The 19,531-nt window shown below is 44.4% G+C and overlaps 1 protein-coding gene across 1 annotated transcript in view; it reads left to right on the top strand.

The window, feature by feature from the left end:
- Positions 1-19,531, top strand: part of FLT1 (fms related receptor tyrosine kinase 1) — a 107,673-nt gene that overhangs the window by 75,327 nt on the left and 12,815 nt on the right. Inside the window, exons 16-22 of the mRNA XM_059467153.1 lie at positions 4,912-5,018; positions 8,193-8,331; positions 13,243-13,347; positions 15,798-15,911; positions 16,676-16,764; positions 18,482-18,641; positions 19,058-19,155. Of these exons, the coding sequence (XP_059323136.1) occupies positions 4,912-5,018; positions 8,193-8,331; positions 13,243-13,347; positions 15,798-15,911; positions 16,676-16,764; positions 18,482-18,641; positions 19,058-19,155 (812 nt within the window). The remainder of the gene's footprint in view (positions 1-4,911; positions 5,019-8,192; positions 8,332-13,242; positions 13,348-15,797; positions 15,912-16,675; positions 16,765-18,481; positions 18,642-19,057; positions 19,156-19,531) is intronic.

The raw sequence follows: 19,531 nt of genomic DNA, 5'->3' as shown, positions 1-19,531 counted from the left end.
AGCGCCCAGAACTTCCATGGGAAGCCTGTGCCAGGACCTCGTCACACTCAGAGTAAAAAAGTTCTTCCTAATATCTAATCTAAACCTGTCCTCTTTCAGTGTGAAACCATTCTCCCTTGTCCTGTCTCTCTATGCCCTTGGAAGAAGTGACTCTCCATCTCTTTATTAGACCCCCTTTAAGTAATGGAAGGCTGCAAAAAGGTCTCCCTGGAGCCTTCCCCTCTCCAGGCTGAATGATCCCAGCTGTCCCAACCTGTCTTCATAGGAGAGGTGCTTCAGTCCTTTGGTCATCTTTGTGGCCCTCCTCTGGACTTGCCCCAAAAGATCCACATCATTCTTATGTTGGAAGCCCCAGAGCTGGATGCAGCACTCCAGATGGGGTCTCACAATAGCAGAGTAGGGAGGCAGGATCACCTCTCTCTAAGTGCCAAGGCTTTTACAGCTGCTGTAACAGCTAAATGAATAACTTGTGCCAGCTGCTTGCTGTCCAAATCATACTACTAATTCATAGTCCTGGACAATGTAATTCATTATTGTATTGATTTTAAACATAATTGAAGCTTGGCTGTTTATTACAACACAAGCATTCTGTCAGATGGCTTCTAGGAAGTCATATATCCTAGTCCAGAGGAGAGGAAAGGAAGCATCCAGGAAGACTTCTGCTGTGGTTACATGTCCTGAGGGAGCACCAGCAATGTTCTTGTATGACTTCTATGGGAGCAGGAGATGAAGACCATCACATTAAAATTTATGGCTTTGAGACTGGATGATGAAAAGAGAGGCAGTTTTTCTTATCTACTCTGATCAAGGAAAATGTCTTTCCACTCTTTTCCTACTACGTGAAGGGACGTCACTACAGCTTTTTTTACTCATTCCTACACTGCTCTGGAATGTCTGTCCCTCTCCCAGGAAAGGAAGCCTCCTACTTCATCCCTGAGCCTGGAGGGACAAGATCAGAGCTTGAGGGCTTTCCCTAAGCTTTGTCACTTTCTTGTCTCTCTGAGAAACAGAGGCCCTGTTCCTGCTGCTGTGAGCACCAAGCCTTGCCTCTGTCCTGGGGCTCTCTGAACCCGGGGCTGCAGATCAAAGGGAGCAGAGCAGTGCCTCATGTCGATGGCCACGTTTAGCAGATTGGAAGAGTAGTTTGTGAATGAGTCAGGAAGGAAACTGTCTGCTCTCTTTATTTCCTCTGAGAAAACATTCTTATACTCACAGATAAAACAATGTGTTATTTTTGTGTCTGAGATGGATGAATGGGTGGGGGAATCAAAGGGCTGTTTTGAAATTATTGCAGGCTGTGTTGGGTTTGGAATCAGGGGTTGCTGAGCTATCTGTGGAGAAGAAGGGCCATATCTGTGGGCATGTCAGAGCAATCTCTCTGCTTGCTCTTGGCTGAGGAACTGAAGAGGCACCAAATCTGCAAGGACAGAATAGAAACAGCAAATGGCTGCCAGAGCACCTAGCAGGTGAAGGGGACTGTACCCCTAAAAGTCTGGGGAGAAATGCTGCTGGGCATGTGGGGAACACAGACTCTTGGGCAGCTTTTTTAGGGGGGCCAACATGCTTGCAGAGCTGCCATGAAAGCCATTTCCTGCTTCCTCTACTGAGGACCCTCACAGCCCCAGGGATCCAGTTAGTTGCAGATGTGCTGCTTTGAAGGAGATGTGTTGATAAAGGAAGGAGCAGTTTATGCTCACTGAAAATGGACCTATAAATGAATACAACAATGTACCCTGTCTTAAAGCTGATATTTTATCACACTTAATGTGAATCCTGCTGATGAAAAGGAAAACATTTATCAAGTATTCACTGAACAATGCTGACACTATGAAAATGGTGTTAGCTTTTAAAATAACTTCTATTTAAATGACTTATTTAAATGACTTATTTAAAATAACTTTACTATCTATCTATCTATCTATCCATCTATCTATCTATCTATCTATCTATCTATCTACCTACCTACCTAGCCTCTTTGACTTTTTATCTCAAAATGTTGTGCCTTTTGAGCCATGCTGAAGCCATCAGGAACTTTTCCATGAAGTTTATCTGGAATTCCCACCGCTACTAAAAGAAGTTCAGCCCAGGTCATGACTTCAGTTTGCAAGATTGCAGGTGGACATCAGGGGACACTAAGGCTCCTGTTACCCCAGAATTCCACTAAAGAGGTTTGGAATGGAGTCCTGGTGGTCGATAGTTCAACCTCAGTTCAAACAAGGGTCATCACCAATGGTCTGGCTAAGTTATGACAAACTCTGAGGATGGACATTCCTCAGCATCTCTGAGCACTCATCTCAGTTCTGCAGTGCTATGATTGTGAGATCACATGGATTGAACAGAGTAGATACCAATGGGGTAGGGGTGAAGGATGCATTTCTTTTTCCCTGGTTGATGCCTGAGCTGCACCACAGTGTTTAGGTGTTTAGAGCTGAAATCCTAGTGAGAAAGCCCATACCAACCAAAGGCTTGAGCTTGTAGCTGGAGGGACCAGCAGAGTAAACCAGGCTCTCATCCTGGCATACTTGCATGGTTCTGGTGGCTTCTGTTGCTATTGAAAGAGAGAAATTGCTGCTGGTGACACTTCTTCACTCACCCCTCTGCAGTCCTGCAGACATGGGGTGGCGCAGGGGGGCTTTTGGAAGGGAGAAAGGGGGAAAAAGGGGGCAGCTGCTTGGGGCAGAGTCAGGCAGATGGGACAGAGCTGCACACAGGGAAAAGTCTTTGTTGAATGAGGTGTGAGGTGAGTAAACCTCTGGGATGGAGGTGTAAGGGAATGCCTGAAATCTTCAGCTACCAGGCAGAGAGAGGCATTTAGCACTGATTAAAGCCTCACCAAACTCTGCTAATCCTAAGTCCTCTTCTGAGTGTTCCTGCCAGTTCTGCCTCAAATGAAACCTCTTTCTGCCCAGCTGAGAGACACTCAGAGAGCTCTGACTTCAAGCTTTTCAGCAAGACTAGCACTCTGGCATTTGATAACCCAGGCCAGCTGGAGAAATGCTTTTTGGTTGCCTACATTTGCTAAAACATTTCAAAGACAGCACCTTCACATCTCTGCTGATTCCTGGGCAGCTGCTGTAGTGGTTAGAGAGTTTCTGTCTTCCACCCCAGGCCTGGCTGTACCTCATGGGTGTTCTGTCTCCTGCCATATGAAGTTGTGGCAACCAATGAACCTGCAGCCCCTCCAGGTTTTGCTGAATAGGTATCAGAAACCAATATCTGCCATCTGCAGGAGTGCTGGTCAGAAGCAAGAGGAGACTATCCAAATGTAAAAGGAAATGCAGATGCCAGAGAATAGGCAAGCAGCATTAGGCTGTGTTATTTATGCTACCACTATGTTCCATATCTAAATCAAGTACCTGAAAAAAGTACTTGTGAAAAGAGAACTCTACTGGTATTTCTGGAGAGTATTGTACCTCCATTCATAGCTGCAGCCATGTTTTTCCTCAATGAGCTTTATTCTCAAAGTTCCAGAATGGACACCCCAGGGAAATCTTAGATATGGGACATGAATACAAATCTGATTATCATTTTAGGGAGGAAATGCATTATGCCAATTAAGCAACACGTCCTCTAAACAAAGCCTTGTGGCCTTTTGCCTAAAACCAGGCAGCACATCCCTCTGGATTACCCAGTAAAGTAACCAGTAAAACACAATTGCACCTTTTTCATTTGTCGGTAGTAACACCAAGCTGCCAGGCTCTGAAACTCTGCAAGTGCAGACAAAACTACTGTGAAATGATGTTCAGAATTCCTCCTTCTTGTCCTCTCATTTACCCTCTCTAGAGGGTATATCAGAATAAGAGGAAGGGTATGATGGTTCTTTTTGCATTTTCTACCAATCCGACGGAAAACATATTGTGGGAAGTGTGGGATTTTTGATGCAATCACAGGATTTGCAAAACAAACTGCTCTGAATCTATTTTACAAATCCCTAAATAGCAGTCTAAAGTGAGTTTTATTTTGGCTTTTTTAAAGATTTGTCAGTGGGCTGTAATAATTTCCAGATTTCTAATCTTCATGTTTTCTTGCTGCTTCATTTTCAGCTGTGGCCAGTTTTGTTTTTCCCTTTCTGTGCTTAATCAGTTCCCTGGTTTCTAGAGCCCTCCCAGCTCCCTGCCACCCAGGTTCTGTGGGGTGCTGCTGGGAAAGGAGGGGCTCCTGCGTTCCCATGTGCTGCTGGTGTGACAGGCAGGAGACCTGGGGGCACAGAGCCTGCCAGGGGAGCAGGGGATTGGAGGGAGGGCTAGGCCATGTGCCCTGGATTTCTGCCCAGTGGGAATGGGGCTCAAGACCCTGGTTGCATGCTGGGTATGAGCTGAGTCCCCAGATGACAGATCAGATCCATCCAAGCCATGGGAAAAAGAGCTCATGGACTCCTGCTGGCATCACCATCTCTTGGAGTCTCCAAGAGAATCCCCAGGTCACCCCCAGGGATGGTTTTGGTGAGGGCTGGAGGGTTTACAGCATGTCTGGGATGGAGGTGCAGGCTGCAGGTCTCAGCCACCAGTGGGGAAGAGATCTCTGACAAGTGGACAAGGAAAGGCATCAGATCCTGGACAGCAAAACCCAAGCAACACCACTGCAACCTGCCCTGGGTCACACTGGGAGTCACTGGTGCCTACACCAGCACAAACCCTCCCAGGAGCTTCTCCAGCACGTTAGCAGCAGCTCTCACCCCACAGTACCACCTCAGCAGAGCCATCCCCTCTGTGAGCCCTGTCCTCTCCTGAGGCTGCAGGAGACTTTTTTTTGGCTCTGTGAGCCAGTCCAAACAGAGATTAATACCCCATTGAAAAGAGCTGGTCCTTCCTGGTATTTTATTTTAATGGAAAAAAAAAAAACAACAAAAACTATGAAGTACCCTTGTTTTGCAGGTTATTTTCTAACATGTTTCCCACTTGATTTTCCCAGGCATATCGGAGAGGTCAAACCTGGAGCTGATAACTCTGACCTGTACCTGTGTGGCTGCAACGCTGTTCTGGCTCCTGTTGACCCTCTTCATTCGCAAGCTGAAGAGGGTAAGAACAGACAGGGATGTCTGGTGTGATGCCCTGCGGCACCTGCCTCTCCTTGGCAGCCCTTTGCTCATGTCAGAAAATTTTTCCCAGGCTGCTGGGATTGTCAGGTCTACCAAAGAAAAATTCTGTTTCACTTTCACAGCACCAAGTCTGCCAGAGCTCAAGGAATGTTTGGTAACATTCTCAGGCACATGGCATGACTCTTGGGACTGTCCTGCACAAGGCCAGGGACTGAGCTTTGATGATCCTTGTGGGTCCCTTCCAACTCAGAATATCCTATGATTCTATGATTCTTTGATAGTGCTCACCCTTGTTCCTGGTGAAATAACCAGGCTGCTGATGGATGCTGGAGAACCGTGACTTGCAAGCCTGAGCATGAGTAAGCCAGAAAGAAAAGCCTGGGTGGGGACAAGGCTCTGAGGCTCACTTGGGCGCCTGACTCACACCAAAGGCATCCTCATTCCCTTACAAAAACTGTGGGGGTTTAGCATCCTAATGTCTTTGAAGATCTGAGTGAGTGGGAATGACAGATCTTCACAGAATGTGCTGGGGTCTGGTTCGCACAGTGTCTGGTACAATTACATCACTTCCAAAGTGATATTTTGGTGAAGGAGTTTTGATGGTGCAGCTTCTAGAGCAGATGATCCTGTACCAACATGACAAATTTAACTGCCCCTGCAGCTGACCCTCCTTCTTGTCCAAGGCTGACTGTGATGGTTTAAAACCCCTTTTTGCTGACAGCACCCTGTCTGCATTGTGTGGTGTGTGCAGGATAAACCATGGCAGCTTTCCCAAGCACAAAATATAACTCCTCAGTGTAACCTGCAGGAGCAGATGGATTTGAAGAAAGGCACTGGGGCACTGCAAGACATGAGCTGAGAAATTGCTCCCTCTCCTCACTCCCACTCCACCACCAGCCCAGCATATCACAGTGTAGCACCACAGGGATCTGCTCACAGCCACCACAGCTGGGCATGTCACAGCTGGCTGACAGACCATGTCATCTCAACCTGCATTAAGGCCTGCCAGTGTCTTGGGCTGGGTACTAAGAACTTTTATTGACTGATGGGAAAGCAGTCCAAATCAGGGCAGTATGGCAGCAGTCCCTCTGCCTGCATTCCTACTGCTGCAAGCCTTTGTGAGGAGAAATGCGTGGGAGTTTGGGGGAAAGGAAAGCGGAGGTCAGCTGAAACTGTGGGGAAACTTCATAGCTGTAAGGGAAATTACAAGGCAAGAGGGACCAGTACTGAATGCTCAACAGTAATGATGAGGCAAGTTATAACGTGACTGCAAATCTTGGGAAAAAGTAAGCTTTAAGTGTAGCAAGGGGTTGCAGATCTTTTTTATTTTTTATGAGACCAAAACTTGTTAGATTGTTAAAAGATAATAAAAATATCATCAGATAATAAAAATATCATGTAGAACAAGGGACTTTAACTAAGTGACATGTTGAGGCAACTTTCCAACTAGTGTTAGTCTATGTTTATGGTCTTCTCTCTGTTTCTCTTATAAACCCTTACTCTCAAAGATTTATGACTGGAATTAGCTCTGAATTAAATTTTATACACAAATTATGTTGCCACAACAGAAAAAAAACTATGCTGTCCAAGAGCATTTACTTAAAACCTCTCTGTGATGCACACAGGGACAGATTATATCCTTAACAATTTTTCATCATTGAAAATGTTGCTTCAAATCTCTATTTGTGCCAAAACTTTGATACTGAGTTCATCTGAAGAAAGAACTGTGGGAAACTGCCTGACTTTTCTACTCCCCTATTGCTTTTTCTGGAATGGATCCACTTCAAAGCTCTTTTAATGTGCTGGGTAGGAGCACTGTGGTACAACCATCTCTGTCTAGAAATGCCCTTTCTGGAGCACCACACAAGTTTCTGTTTCCACTCACATCCCGCTTATCCATGTTCTTTCCAGACTTAGTGGATGGTTTGGAGACAGGATTTAAACCTTTTTCCCAAGCATCAGTGCATCCTTCTTGGGAAAAAAATGTATGGGTTTGGGGAGGATGAGCAGTTGTCAGTTGCTGTCATTTTAGTGTAGTTGTGTTTGTAATCAAGGCATGCACTGCTGGGAATATCCTTCTTTAAAAACATGCCTAGAAATGCAGGTATTAGGGACATATTTCCAAACTGTAGGGGAGGGAAGTTGAAAGTATGGGGAGGCAGTTGAAGCAAATAATAGAAAAGAGAATATATGGTTATATCTGTATGTTTGGGGTATCTGTATGTCTTTGTCCACGTGCTACTTCCACAAGTTTAGGAAAAGCAACACCTTCAGGTTCAGTTCTTCCAACTAATAGCTAGGAAATGATGACAAACACCAGACCTTTTCTATAGAAAGGTAAGTACTCCTGTGTCAAGAAAAGTCCAGTGGATTAGAATAGAAATCTTGATGCTCTTTGAAGGAACATACATTTCAAAATGGATGAACTGCAGGGAACTTTCAGATCAGATTCATCTTGCCTTATATTTCCCATGTGAAATGGATAATACATTTGCTCAGGAGAAACTAAACTGGCAAATTAATTTGAAATTTTCTGTTTTAAAACACACATTTGAGTCCAGCTGTTAATAAATTCCTCCAGACTCAAATGGTTTGAGTAAAATTTTCAGAAATTATACCAAAGAAATAAAAAATCCTACAAATTTGTCAGCAGTTTGTGAAGTGTACAATGTCCAGTGTCCTGAGGACTTGTCTTGCACAATTTCTAACCACATATGACCTATCTTTGCGGGATATATGGAACAAATAAACACTGGCAGTAGAACTCCATCTGTTGCATGAGGCCACTTCTTGCTTTGCACAATCATGAAGGAAAGTTATTTTTATCAGCAATGTTTAGTCACTTGCTGAAAGTATTTCTCCTGACTGTGCAAGGGCCTGTGTCATAACACCATATGTTAATAGAGACCCACATGGATTTCACTGAAGAAACTGGTATGTCCAGATGGGAGGAAAGCTAGAGGAAGGAGTTTCTTTTATATAAAAACTCTTGCAATATATAGAAAAGCCAAAGGGAGTTTAACCAAACCATCCAGTGTGCCGTGAAACATGCAGCCTTGTGAACAGAATTAACTTGGAGCCCTTGATCCAAACAAGAAGATGCTGATAGACACTTTAATCATCTTTTTCATTCTGCAATGTCCTTGTTTTCCAGCCTCGTTCCTCTGAAATGAAGACCAACCATTACCTGTCAATCATCATGGATCCTGATGAAGTCCCCTTAGATGAGCAATGTGAACGTCTACCTTATGATGCCAGCAAGTGGGAAATCGCAAGAGAAAGGCTCAAACTAGGTAATATTGGAATAGTTCATTTACAGTTTGGATTGATTGAATAAGATGTGTCTGTAACTATGGGTAAAGAGGAGCTGGATGTGTTCTAGGCACTCAGCACAGTGTACTGCCACGTTTGGTGGGATCTATTCCACGCTGAGAGCACTGATCTGTGAATGAATTTCAGCCTTTAGGACTGACTGACCATGTCTACTTGACTTTTCACATGTATATTTGGACTTCATGTAGGAAAGAGAAAATAAAACCACAAGATCCTTTAGGTTGGAGAAGACCCTCAAGATGAAGTCCAACCATGGATAATCTATCTGTTCACTCCAGGAAAAAGCTGTAGAAGACAGTGACAAAGGCTTTACTAAGGTCCAGGCAGACAACATCCACAGCCTTTCCCTCTTCTATTAGGTTGGCCACCCTGCCACAGAAGGAGAATATAGACAAGAATGATGCATTCTATATTTTGGAAACTGATTTTCTTAAAACATGACACAAAACGAGCAACCAAAGATTTCCAAATCAGACTGCCAACTTCGAGGTTTCTCTCTCTAGACTTGGGAGCCTGACCTTTGGCATTTACTGTAGTTTTGGTGATTCACTATAAAAATGATGAAGGGTCTGCAGGGGAAGCTGTATGAGGAGCAGCTGAGGTAGTTTGGTTTGTTCAGCCTGGAGGAGTGGAGAGGAGACCTCACTGCAGCTACAACTTCCTTGTGAGGGGAAGAGAGGGGCAGACACTGAGTTTTTCTCTCTGGTGCCAGTGACAGGATTGGAGGGAATGACCTGAAGTTGTGTCAGGGAGGTTTATGTTGGATATTAGAAATAGGTTCTTCACCCAGAGGGTGATTGGGCACTGGAACAGGCTCCCCAGGGAAGTGCTCACAACACCAGCCTGACAGAGCTCAAGAAACATCTAGGCAACACTCACAGGCACATGGTGTGCTGCTTGGAATTGTGCTGTCCAGGGCCAGGATCATCCACAAGGATGATTCTTGTGGGTCCCTTCCAACTCAGGATATTCTATGATTCTATGGTTTTCTTCCCTTTCTTCAACCCAGAAACTTGGAAAAAGGCCTGTGCAGAAATGGGTCCTCATAATCCATCCTGCACCCTTTCCCTTTTCTCCCTGTCCTTCTTTTTCCAGCACAATCTCCTTGTTTTCACTCTGTGCTGCAGTTTTATAAATATTCTGTTATTGAACCATAAAGAGCAAGAATGTGACATTAAGTCCACACAAAAATAAATACCCTTGAACACTTTAAACCTACAGCCAGCTCCCCAATAGATGTCCCAGTAAAGGGGTGGGTTTGGGACCATTCCTTATTAAGCCTCATGTGGGACTGATGAGAAGGGAAGAGGGGAAGGGACCTTATTTGGAAGTTGATGTATCCCTCCAGAACTCACACAGATCTTAGCAAGAAGGTCAACATTAAAATGTCAGTGATAAGCCCAGCCTCGTTGCTATAGTGCTGTTTGTTCTTTCAGGCATGCATTGCATTTGTCCTACAGCAAGGTCTAGAAAATCCTTGCATTTTAGTTAGGAGCTGTAACAGATTCCTCCTGTCTCCTGGGTATCAGGAATAGAGCTTGGTTAACATGTGCAAAATTAGGATCACACTAAATTTGCCTGCCAGAAGACACAAGGTGGCCAGATGTGGATAAGCACAGCTGAAATACATTGCTCTCGATTTATAATTGTCATACATAATTCTGGGAATGCTGGAACCTTGTGCTGGAGTGACTTCAATCTTCAGACAATTTTCTTACAGCGATGGACCAAGAGCCTGATGTGCAGACAATGTGACCACTGGGAAAGAAACAAACAGAAATGGAATGTAAACACCAAGGAAAAACCCATGCCTTTCAGGGTTAGCGTTTGGAGTCCAGAGGTGACGAATGATGACCAGAGAATGAGTTAAAAGTGGAAGAACTGGTGTAAACAAATAAAGAATGCTGACAATGAATGAGAACCAGATTTGAAGAAGTTGTGTATGTGCAGTATGCTAGATTAGCTCAGTGCAAGTCCTGCTTACATGGCAGTTGGCTCAGTCTTTGAATAACCTTGGCAGTCTCTGAGGATTAGTGTCTCACAAACACAAAATGTGCTTCTATGGTTTTTAAAAAATATTTTTACTTGGAAATACAACCCCTTCCAGCATCTGATGCGACTGTTTTTCTCTTTCCACCTACTTATCTTCCAGGACACATATTTGTTATAACTTTTGCAAAGAAGTCTCTCCTTTCAGCCCACATCTCTTTTGCTGTGTGTTCCTCCAACATGCATACACACAGCCCACGGCTGCAATGCAATGCGTATATAACAGGACTCTCCCTTCATCTGTAAGAGGCACAGCCATTACAGGGAATTTCAAATGGGCATCACTGAAGTCAGGGTAATTAACATTCAGCATAGATTAGTCTCACTGAAAGTAAATGCCATCTTTTCATTAGGCAGAAAAGGCTGGTGCCATAAATCAGTGTCAGTGCGGTCGGCGATAACACGCTGCCTTAGCTGAGCCATCACACGCTTCTCCCCTCCCGCTTGGGCTTGACCTTCCCGGCCTGGAGAGGTGGCACAGTGCCGATGCTGGGACAGAGGGCCCGGGGCAGTGTGGCTGCTGGCTGCAGAGCAGTGTCACAGGCTCTGGGGGCAGTGAGCTTCCTGAGCCCTGCTCCCTCCTGTGCCCTGCAAGCCCACAGCGCTGGCACTGAGCACAGCGCTTCCAACTCTCCTGCACGTGCACAGCTGTCCTGTGTAACATAATGGAAAACGTGAAGCCACCCGTGGGGAAAACCCAGATGACTCAAGCAGAGGCAAAGAACCTGAGAAATGAAGCACATCTTCGAGCCTGTGCCCTCCCACAGGCATGGGGTGCAGTGCCTGCAAGTGCTTTTTGCTAATGCTCCAGGTGCAACAACTGACATGCTTGAAGGACTCTGCTAAAACGGGACTGAAAGGAAATTCTCCTGATCCAAAACTCCTTGACTGAGGCGTATGTTCACTTTAATGCATTCTGAGCGGCCCAGAAAATCCAAGTCAAGTGTGGAAAACTTAAGCAGAGCACTTTGCTTCACTGGTCTGGATCTAAATGCTGCAGCATTACACATCTGAGCACTCCCCCAAACACATCCAGTGTAGCTGCTCGAAGGCTATGACAAACTGACTGTTCAGATGGTTGGGCAGCTTAATATTCCTCTAATTAATAATTTTGTAGTTACTTTGTATGTCAGCAGAAGGGACATTTGCAAGAACAGCCATAGCCACAACTGCATACTAAAGTGTTGAGTTTTGAGCTGCATGATGTAAAGTTAAAGCAGCCCTGTCCTGTGCTACTATTCAGCATGGTACAAGCAGCAGCAGAGCAGCAAAGACTGAGTGTTGTTAGAGTCTCCCATTGAATCACACCACTGTTTAGAGAAGGAAGTGCTGTTTCCAGTGCTCATTGTCCTCTCTGAAAGGTTAGCAGCTTTGTGCAGCTTTATGAGCCGCTGCGTTTTCCAAGTGGTGACTAAGTAGGTTATCACAACGTGGGAAGTGCATTAACAGTGATGGAAACAGATTAAAGCTACGGATTAAACAAAGGTATGGCGGGTTTTATAGGACCTCAAACTGCAAGTTCTTTGTGCAGAAACCACGGACAGTCAAAATGTTAAGGACCAAAAACATCAATTCACTAAGAAAATCTGAGACCTGAGTCTTAAAGGTGCTTCTCTTACACAATCTATATCCAGTAACTGAAAAAGGCAACAGTAGGTTTTTAGATGCACACTGATTCATCTATATTTCTCCATCAAATACTAAGCCCTTCACAAACCAAAGTCAGTCTGTTGATGCTTTTCAGTCATGTACATCAAGCTCTTTGTGGCTTTTATTTGCTGTAAAAAAATGACAACATTTTTGCAAATCTAGGGTGGAAATAATTTTCTGGGGTTTTTTTTGGTTTAGCATACTCCATGTTTCCATTTCTTTTATAACATATGTTATTTGCTACTACTGACAGACATACTGAGAATTACAGTTTAGATACAATATATGCATTTAAAAGGCAGCATTGATTTTAAACTAGTACAGACAGCAGCTCTTTTTCTCTGCTTGCAAGTATGTGAGTGGGATTAATCTCTCACTCAGATACCAACAAGATAGATGTCCACCTGAGAGCTAGTCAAACAGGTGTTCATCATAGGAACAGGAAATTGTCCTGTGGAGATGGTCATGCCACATGTGCATATCTGAGAAACAAATATCTGGTACATGTTATCCTTTGCTTTTATGTGAAAAGCTGACTGTTATTTTCTGCTCTTCTCTACACCGCAGATCCTGGTGCCATACTCTTGTTAGCCACTTTGGTACCTGGGTTCTGCTGAAGGTGAAGCACAAAAGCAATCTGAAAATAGTTACTTGGAAATAAAACTTATTGCTAGAGCTGATGTGTTGACAAGATCTCCCTGAGCAAGCCTTGACAGCCTCTGTAGCAGGGCAGAGGCAGCCAGAGCGGTCCATGTGAACACATTGTCAAAGGGGAAGAGGGTCTGTGTTATTGAGGACATAACTGGCAGCACCACAGGCTGCTGCACCATGCAGTGTGCTCAGGGAAAAGCGGAGCAAAATCTTTCTCTGGCAGAGATAGACTGAAAAAATCAAATTTGAAGCCAGTGTACCTCCAACGAATGGTTGCTTTCATTTAGTGACATTTTCACTCCCATCACTTTCTTCCTCTAATGACTCTGTCTTCTAGTTTGACTGCTTACTTTTAAAAAAAATCCAATAAACCAAAAAACCCAAACCAGCTACATGTTGGAAATGTACTTATGGGACTCATTGAAAAGTACATTTTTCAGTTCATGATTTATGAAGCCATTTGCTGACAGGATTCCTTTTTTCTTACCAATATGTATCTCTCCACTTTCTTTTCTTTACAGGAAAGTCTCTTGGACATGGAGCTTTCGGAAAGGTGGTACAAGCATCTGCCTTTGGAATTAGGAAATCACCAACGTGCAGAATAGTTGCTGTGAAAATGTTGAAAGGTATCTTGCTGCAAAGCTGCGTTGGAAAAAATGATGCCTTATACAGTGGTGCATTTTTTATACAGTTCTGCCAAAAGCAAAAGATTTCCCCAATAACTTTTTTAAGCCTCCAAAATGTGTACAAATCAAGTTGCAGGACCACCACAAATGAAATGGCAGAAGTATGAAATAAGAACTGCATTCTCAGTAAAAATCATACCATTATGCTCAACTCACTCTATACCAAATGCTGTAAATGAAATTTAGCTGAAGTATAAGGTATCTACCTTGATGTAAAGAAACTTGGATAGAAGCTTTCATATTTTCCTTGGTCGTTCATTCCAAGGAATGATCATCTTCCTCTTAAAACCAGATGTCTTATGTCTCATTCACATATGCCTGACTTAGCATCTCCTTTAACCTTCTCAGTTAGATTTTATAATGATTTTTCTTCATGAAGACCCTTTTATTAAGCTAAACACACTTTTAGCTCAATAGTTTTACTAGCTAGTTTTATTGAGCAGTTTAAATCTTGGTGGTGCTGTGCAGCTGTGCCCCCTCTGAACTGGCTTCAGGCTCATCACACAGTGCTCAGGATGCTGACACCCAGGTTGTGCAATGGATTTGCCAGCGCTGTTCATACACCAGTGCTCATCTGAAAGTACAATCATCCCCCAGCTATTCACTGCCATCTTCCTCATTGGAGCAGAAAGGACAAAACCCCCTCGTTAATTGGAAGAGGGCTCTTGGGATGTTAGCAAGCAGGATGATGTTCAGTCATAGCCTGCCGCAGCTGTGATTGAATTCCCGTGGCATCCCTCCCATGTACTTGGCTTTGCTGCTCTACTTATCTGTCTTAATCCCTAAATCCTTTCTGGTGTTATTTCTCTGCCAGGACACATCCCCTATTCTGCCAGTATGGCTTGGAGCCCCAATGCTCTCCCTTGACTCTGTCTGGGAATAGTTTGAATGAATCCATCTTAGCCAGTGGCTCCCAGCTTCACACATGCCTACTTGTCATTTATCAGGAGATGTCTACATGTAAACTCCAGCCCTTGGAGTGGACTGCTGGGTTCAGGGTTTCTTTATGCACATCAGCAGGCTTCTTGTGCCAGCCAGCACCATCAAGGAGCCGTGGGTGCTCCTGGAATGGTTGGAAGCAGAGGGCAGATACAAGAAGTCTTCCTGGTGGGATTCACACGTGCATGTGCAGAGCAGATGCCTGTATCTGAGTTAGCCACTCAAACGCCCTTCATTGGCAGTGGTGAGAGATAACATCCTAAGGCAGATTCCTTAGGATGGAATGGAGATTCCTCCTGCATACAGGGAGCTGAGTCCTGTTCAGCTCTGCTGACAATGAAGAGAGCCCGTGGGGACCAGATCCTCTCTAGGTATCTTTAGTATCTCACCCAAAGCATGGGGAGATCTGCTTCATTCCTTGTGTCCTCACTAGATTATCCAGGAACTCTGCAGTCATTCATTAGGCCTCATCCTCACAGAATTCCCATGTGCTGGAGGAGAGGTGTCACCACCCATACAAGCAAATAGCAGATCACCAAGTAGAAGACAAGTTTTGTCTGGGACACCAAGAGAAACTTCAGATGTTTCCATTCAGATGTTGAAACCAAGCCCTTTAAGACCCAGCTCAAGGGTTTTTTCCACAGGACTGTTCTTCTTGCTCTTGGTGTCACTAAGCTGAAAAATTCCTTTTGGGCCTACACAAAGCAATTTTGAATTTTCTTGTTTTCTTAACAAAATCAAATCCTGCAGGAAAAAAAAATTGCTCAGGGGGGATGAGAAGTTTCACTCAACACCAAATAGAATGTTTTGGATCTTTTTGAAGGGCTTCTTACATCATTCCTATTATTATTGACCATGACTGGTAAGGGTGAGATGCAGTCACTTCACTTTAACCAGTTAATATTTACTTCCCTGGTCTATCTCCAGGCTTCCTACATAATGAACAGAACCAGGCAGGCATCACCCAGGGGTAGTTCATCTTTCCCTTATACAGATGGCTAAACTTGATGGCTACATCAGCTTCTGAAATACTTTGCTCTTGACACTGGCCCCTTAAAACGCTGATTAGTTCAGGCTAGCATATAACCCTTAGATAGCTGAAGTGAGATCAGATGGAGCCAATTCTAGATAGAATAATTATCATATTGAAATACCTTTTCATTTGTTCTTTCAATTTTTTTGGTTGAAACATCAGAACTATTCATTAAAAAAAATTCTCCCAGTTCTAAATAGGATAGAGCCTACTGGGAGGAAGTTGAGTGCCTGACTCTTTTTATGGGTTTAGTTGCAACCAAGAGGATGCTGAGCAGGGAGGAATAGAGAGAGAACATCAATACAAAAAGTACATCCAGTAACAGAGATTATTTCAATGGAAAGCAACGAGAAGTGGTAAAGCTCAGGAGGACCAGTACTTTGTCTTTTCACATTGACTTTTTATTTTGTATTTGCAGAAGGGGCCACAGCAAGTGAGTACAAAGCACTGATGACAGAGCTGAAAATCCTAATCCACATTGGTCATCATCTCAACATCGTGAATTTGTTGGGAGCTTGCACAAAAAATGGAGGTAAAAAAATCTGCACTGCTCTGAAAATGAGTTTGGATTATCTCCCAATAACAGCCAGTGACCCATGTTGTTTTTCATCCAGAGGTCAAGTTAGTAACTTTTATATTTGAGCTTATCCTGCAGTTGGTGAAAAAAAGAGGAAAAGAAAGAGAGATTTTCAGTCGCTTAATGAAGTGATTAAACATTTCCTCTCTTTAAACTTTCTTTTAGGATTAATATGTGAAGCGTGAATTTAGGAGTGTGCCACTTGCTGTCCTTTATCTCACTCACTCCACTGCTCAAGCTCAAGTTAAACATGATCTGGAGAGGCTGGGAACAAGGGGTATCAGCTGCTGGCCCTGAACTATGAATCACAATGCAGCTGTTGTAAAATCCTCCATGATACCACACCAAGAAAATCAAAAGACCAGTATGGGAGTTTGTTTGTTTTAGATATGTCACCTATTTTAGCTCATCAAGTGTGTTTGGGCTGTGGGACTCCAGTCTGAACTGCCCAAAGAGGAAACAGAGCGTTCCCCAGGACCCAGACTCAAGACCCAGCTTTCCAAAATTAGGCCCTGCCCTAATTTCCAGAAGCAGTATTATTTTGATTATGTCCAGTGTTCTTCAAGCAGCCTTCTAGCTCTTAGGATGTGTTGCCAGTTATTCTGGACTGAAGATGTAGTGAGGGCATGAAAGATTCTCAGAACTGATGCTTTATACCTTTTATTGCTTTATGCTGCTCAAAATGTTTGGTGTTTTCTTCTTTTAATTTAATTGCCCAGGGCCTCTGATGGTGATTGTTGAATACTGCAAGTATGGGAATTTATCAAACTACCTGAAGAGCAAAAGGAATCTTTTCTGCCCTAGCAAGGTGAGGAGGCAGATTGTCCTGGCAGGGTTCATCTTACCTGACGTAAGTGCTGGAGATGAGGGTGTCAGCTCTCTGAGCTGGTCTTCTCAGACTCTCTTCTACCAAAGCAGAGAAATTACTTTTGGGTTCACCTGACCTGTACTAATATTTGGTGTGGGATGTGTTGTGCCAAGAAAGGACTCACCTCTCCCTCCCTGACTGTGCAAGGAGACTGCTGTGATTAATTTGGCTGGAGCCATCGACAAGGGGAAGGGAATCCTATCCAAAGTGTCCCCACACACTCCTGCCCTGCTTCTGATGAACCCATTCCTGGTGAGCTTGAGGTCAGCAAAGCCAAAGGAAGTGGTTTTGCCCACTTATTTCAGTACTGCTGGGAGCCCAAACAAGATAATACCAATGAAATCTCATGTTCCAAGACACCCTAATAGTCAGGGATTTACAAGTAATCTTATTATTGTGTGAGGAGAAGAGCTATCAAGAGGAAAAGAGATTAGAGTCTTGTCCTCACATTCTACAGCCTTCTGAATCAAATTCATTATATGTTTCTTATTACAAACCTAAATCCAAATGTCCCAGAAAATTCAAATAGTTCCAGAAAAAATCCTCCAAATGATCCAGGGCTCTAACATGAGACTTAGGAGTCTGTATACAGAACAGCAGGTCTCCAAACCTCTGTTCAGCTGTGCCAAAAGCTCATTGGCATCTCAGGGATATTTTTTGGGAGGGCTCTGTGGGAGAGCCCACTGGAGAGGACACCCCCCCCTGAAAGGCCTTTGCTGAGTCTCTGCTCCCAAGGCTGTCCGTGCTGCACTCCACACAGGACACAGCAACTGTCTCCTCCTACACGTGGCTCTTGGAGTGGGATGCTCAGCAGGGAGCATGGTGGGCAGGGTCCGTGCTGAGTGGAGTCATTCCCACACCCCTTCCCACACCCAGTGCTCCAGCACCCTTGGGAAGGTTGCCTGGGCAGGAAGGAGGTGGAAGTTTGGCTCCGCACCAGCAGCGCAGGGAACAGAGAGGGTTGCAGGATAAGAGGAAAAGTAAGAGGGGGCAAGAGTAAGGCAGGCAGGTAGCAGGGAGAGAGCTTCTTCCAAACATGTGTCCCATTAAACCATCTCAAGATTGGCCATAGGAAGAAAGCTTTGGATTAAGGCATTGAAGAGAGGCAGTCACTTCCAACAGCTGCTCTGTTTCAAACACCAAGTGCCTTTGCTCCTCATGGAAAGGGCTTACAAGCCCACACCAAACCCTGTGCAGGGACATAGAGACACGTCTTAAGCAGGTTGGGACCAAAAGCTGATGTTTGAGAGGTCTGGGATACCTCTATTGTGGGCACAACCTTCCCAATCCACTTTGTGCTCCTTCTCTGTCTGCTGGAGAGAAATGGGCCCGGCTGAGATGAGGCACAGGCCAGCATTCAGGTCCATCCATACACCCTGCAAATCCTCACTGTGGCAGATGCCCACTGCCTTTGTTACCCTAAAACCATGGGCTGGTGCTCCCAAGACATCAAATTTCTGCCCTCTGGGGATGATGGCCTTGGTGGAGCACAGCTCTGCCACCAGCCCCTGCCCATCACAGTGGCACTGGGCAGCCCCACCTGTGAGAGATGTGACCACCTACACCAGACACCACCAGCCTGGCAGAAAGGCATCAGCAGGCTCCCTTGGTTCCCACTGCTCTGATGTCGCACCTCTTCTCCTCCTTTTGTTTGAAGGACTCCTCTCTGCAGGGAGAGCCAATGAAAGAGAAAAAGGATATTGAGCCAGTGGAAAGCAAAAAACAAAGGCTGGCCAGTGTCACCAGCAGGGAGAGCTTGGCCAGCTCTGGGTTCCAGGAAGATAAAAGTCTGACTGATGTGGAGGAGGACGAGGAGGGTAGGTATTAATTCCTTCCTGTCCCTACACAGACTGTGATATTTTTACAACATACTGTGAATCCCTGAAATTTTTTTCCTCATTTATCACCCTAATAAACATCCGTGGGAGATGCTCAGAGGGTCATGTCCAGAGGGTAAAAGATTTAAAAAAAGATTATTTCCAGGGTTACAAAATCTGACAGGAAAATGTGTGATTGTTTGTTCTGACTGCTCCTTATCTTTGGGGAAAACACAGCAGTATCCAAAGCATGGGGTATACAGCAAGCACTATTTTTGTTTCCAATGCCAGTAGGTTGACCTTCAAATACCCCTCCAAAAAGACTGAATTTATGGGAATAATGGGTTCTGTAAGAAAGGGGGAAAAGAGAGCCTGTGAGCTGTCTTTGTTACAAACCCTGCTTGCCACCTCTGCAGATGCTGATGACCAGTACAAGTTGCCCCTCACTATGGAGGACCTGATCTCTTACAGCTTTCAGGTGGCCAGAGGAATGGAGTTCCTCTCCTCCAGAAAGGTGAGTTTTGCACTGAGGGTTTTTCACTGCAGAAGGACAGGATTCAGAGGTGAAATCATGTCTACATTGTAGTGACACCCTCCTTGGGAGAGGTCCCAAAGGAAGAGCTATTTTCCTCTTGGCATTATAAATATAACTGTGTTTATTCAAGTATCCATAGTCTATAAACACAGGATCATGTCTGAAGGCAGTGGGTCAAGCTCATTCATTTGGGGAAGATCTTTTGGGTGTGGTAGGTTTTGCCTTAATTTCAACATATATTAGGGAGCTCCAAATGATTCAGCTCTTTCCCTGCAAATGTCAAAGGGCTTACAAATTTGTCACTTTCTGGACTTAATAATAAAAAAAATTACTGCTGTTTAGAGTAACTTCATGT

This window comes from Ammospiza nelsoni, chromosome 2 (assembly GCF_027579445.1).
Source record: "Ammospiza nelsoni isolate bAmmNel1 chromosome 2, bAmmNel1.pri, whole genome shotgun sequence".
Classification (NCBI taxonomy): Eukaryota; Metazoa; Chordata; class Aves; order Passeriformes; family Passerellidae; genus Ammospiza; species Ammospiza nelsoni.
Note: the sequence above shows the minus strand (reverse complement) of the source record. Positions and strands in the feature narration are given on the sequence as shown.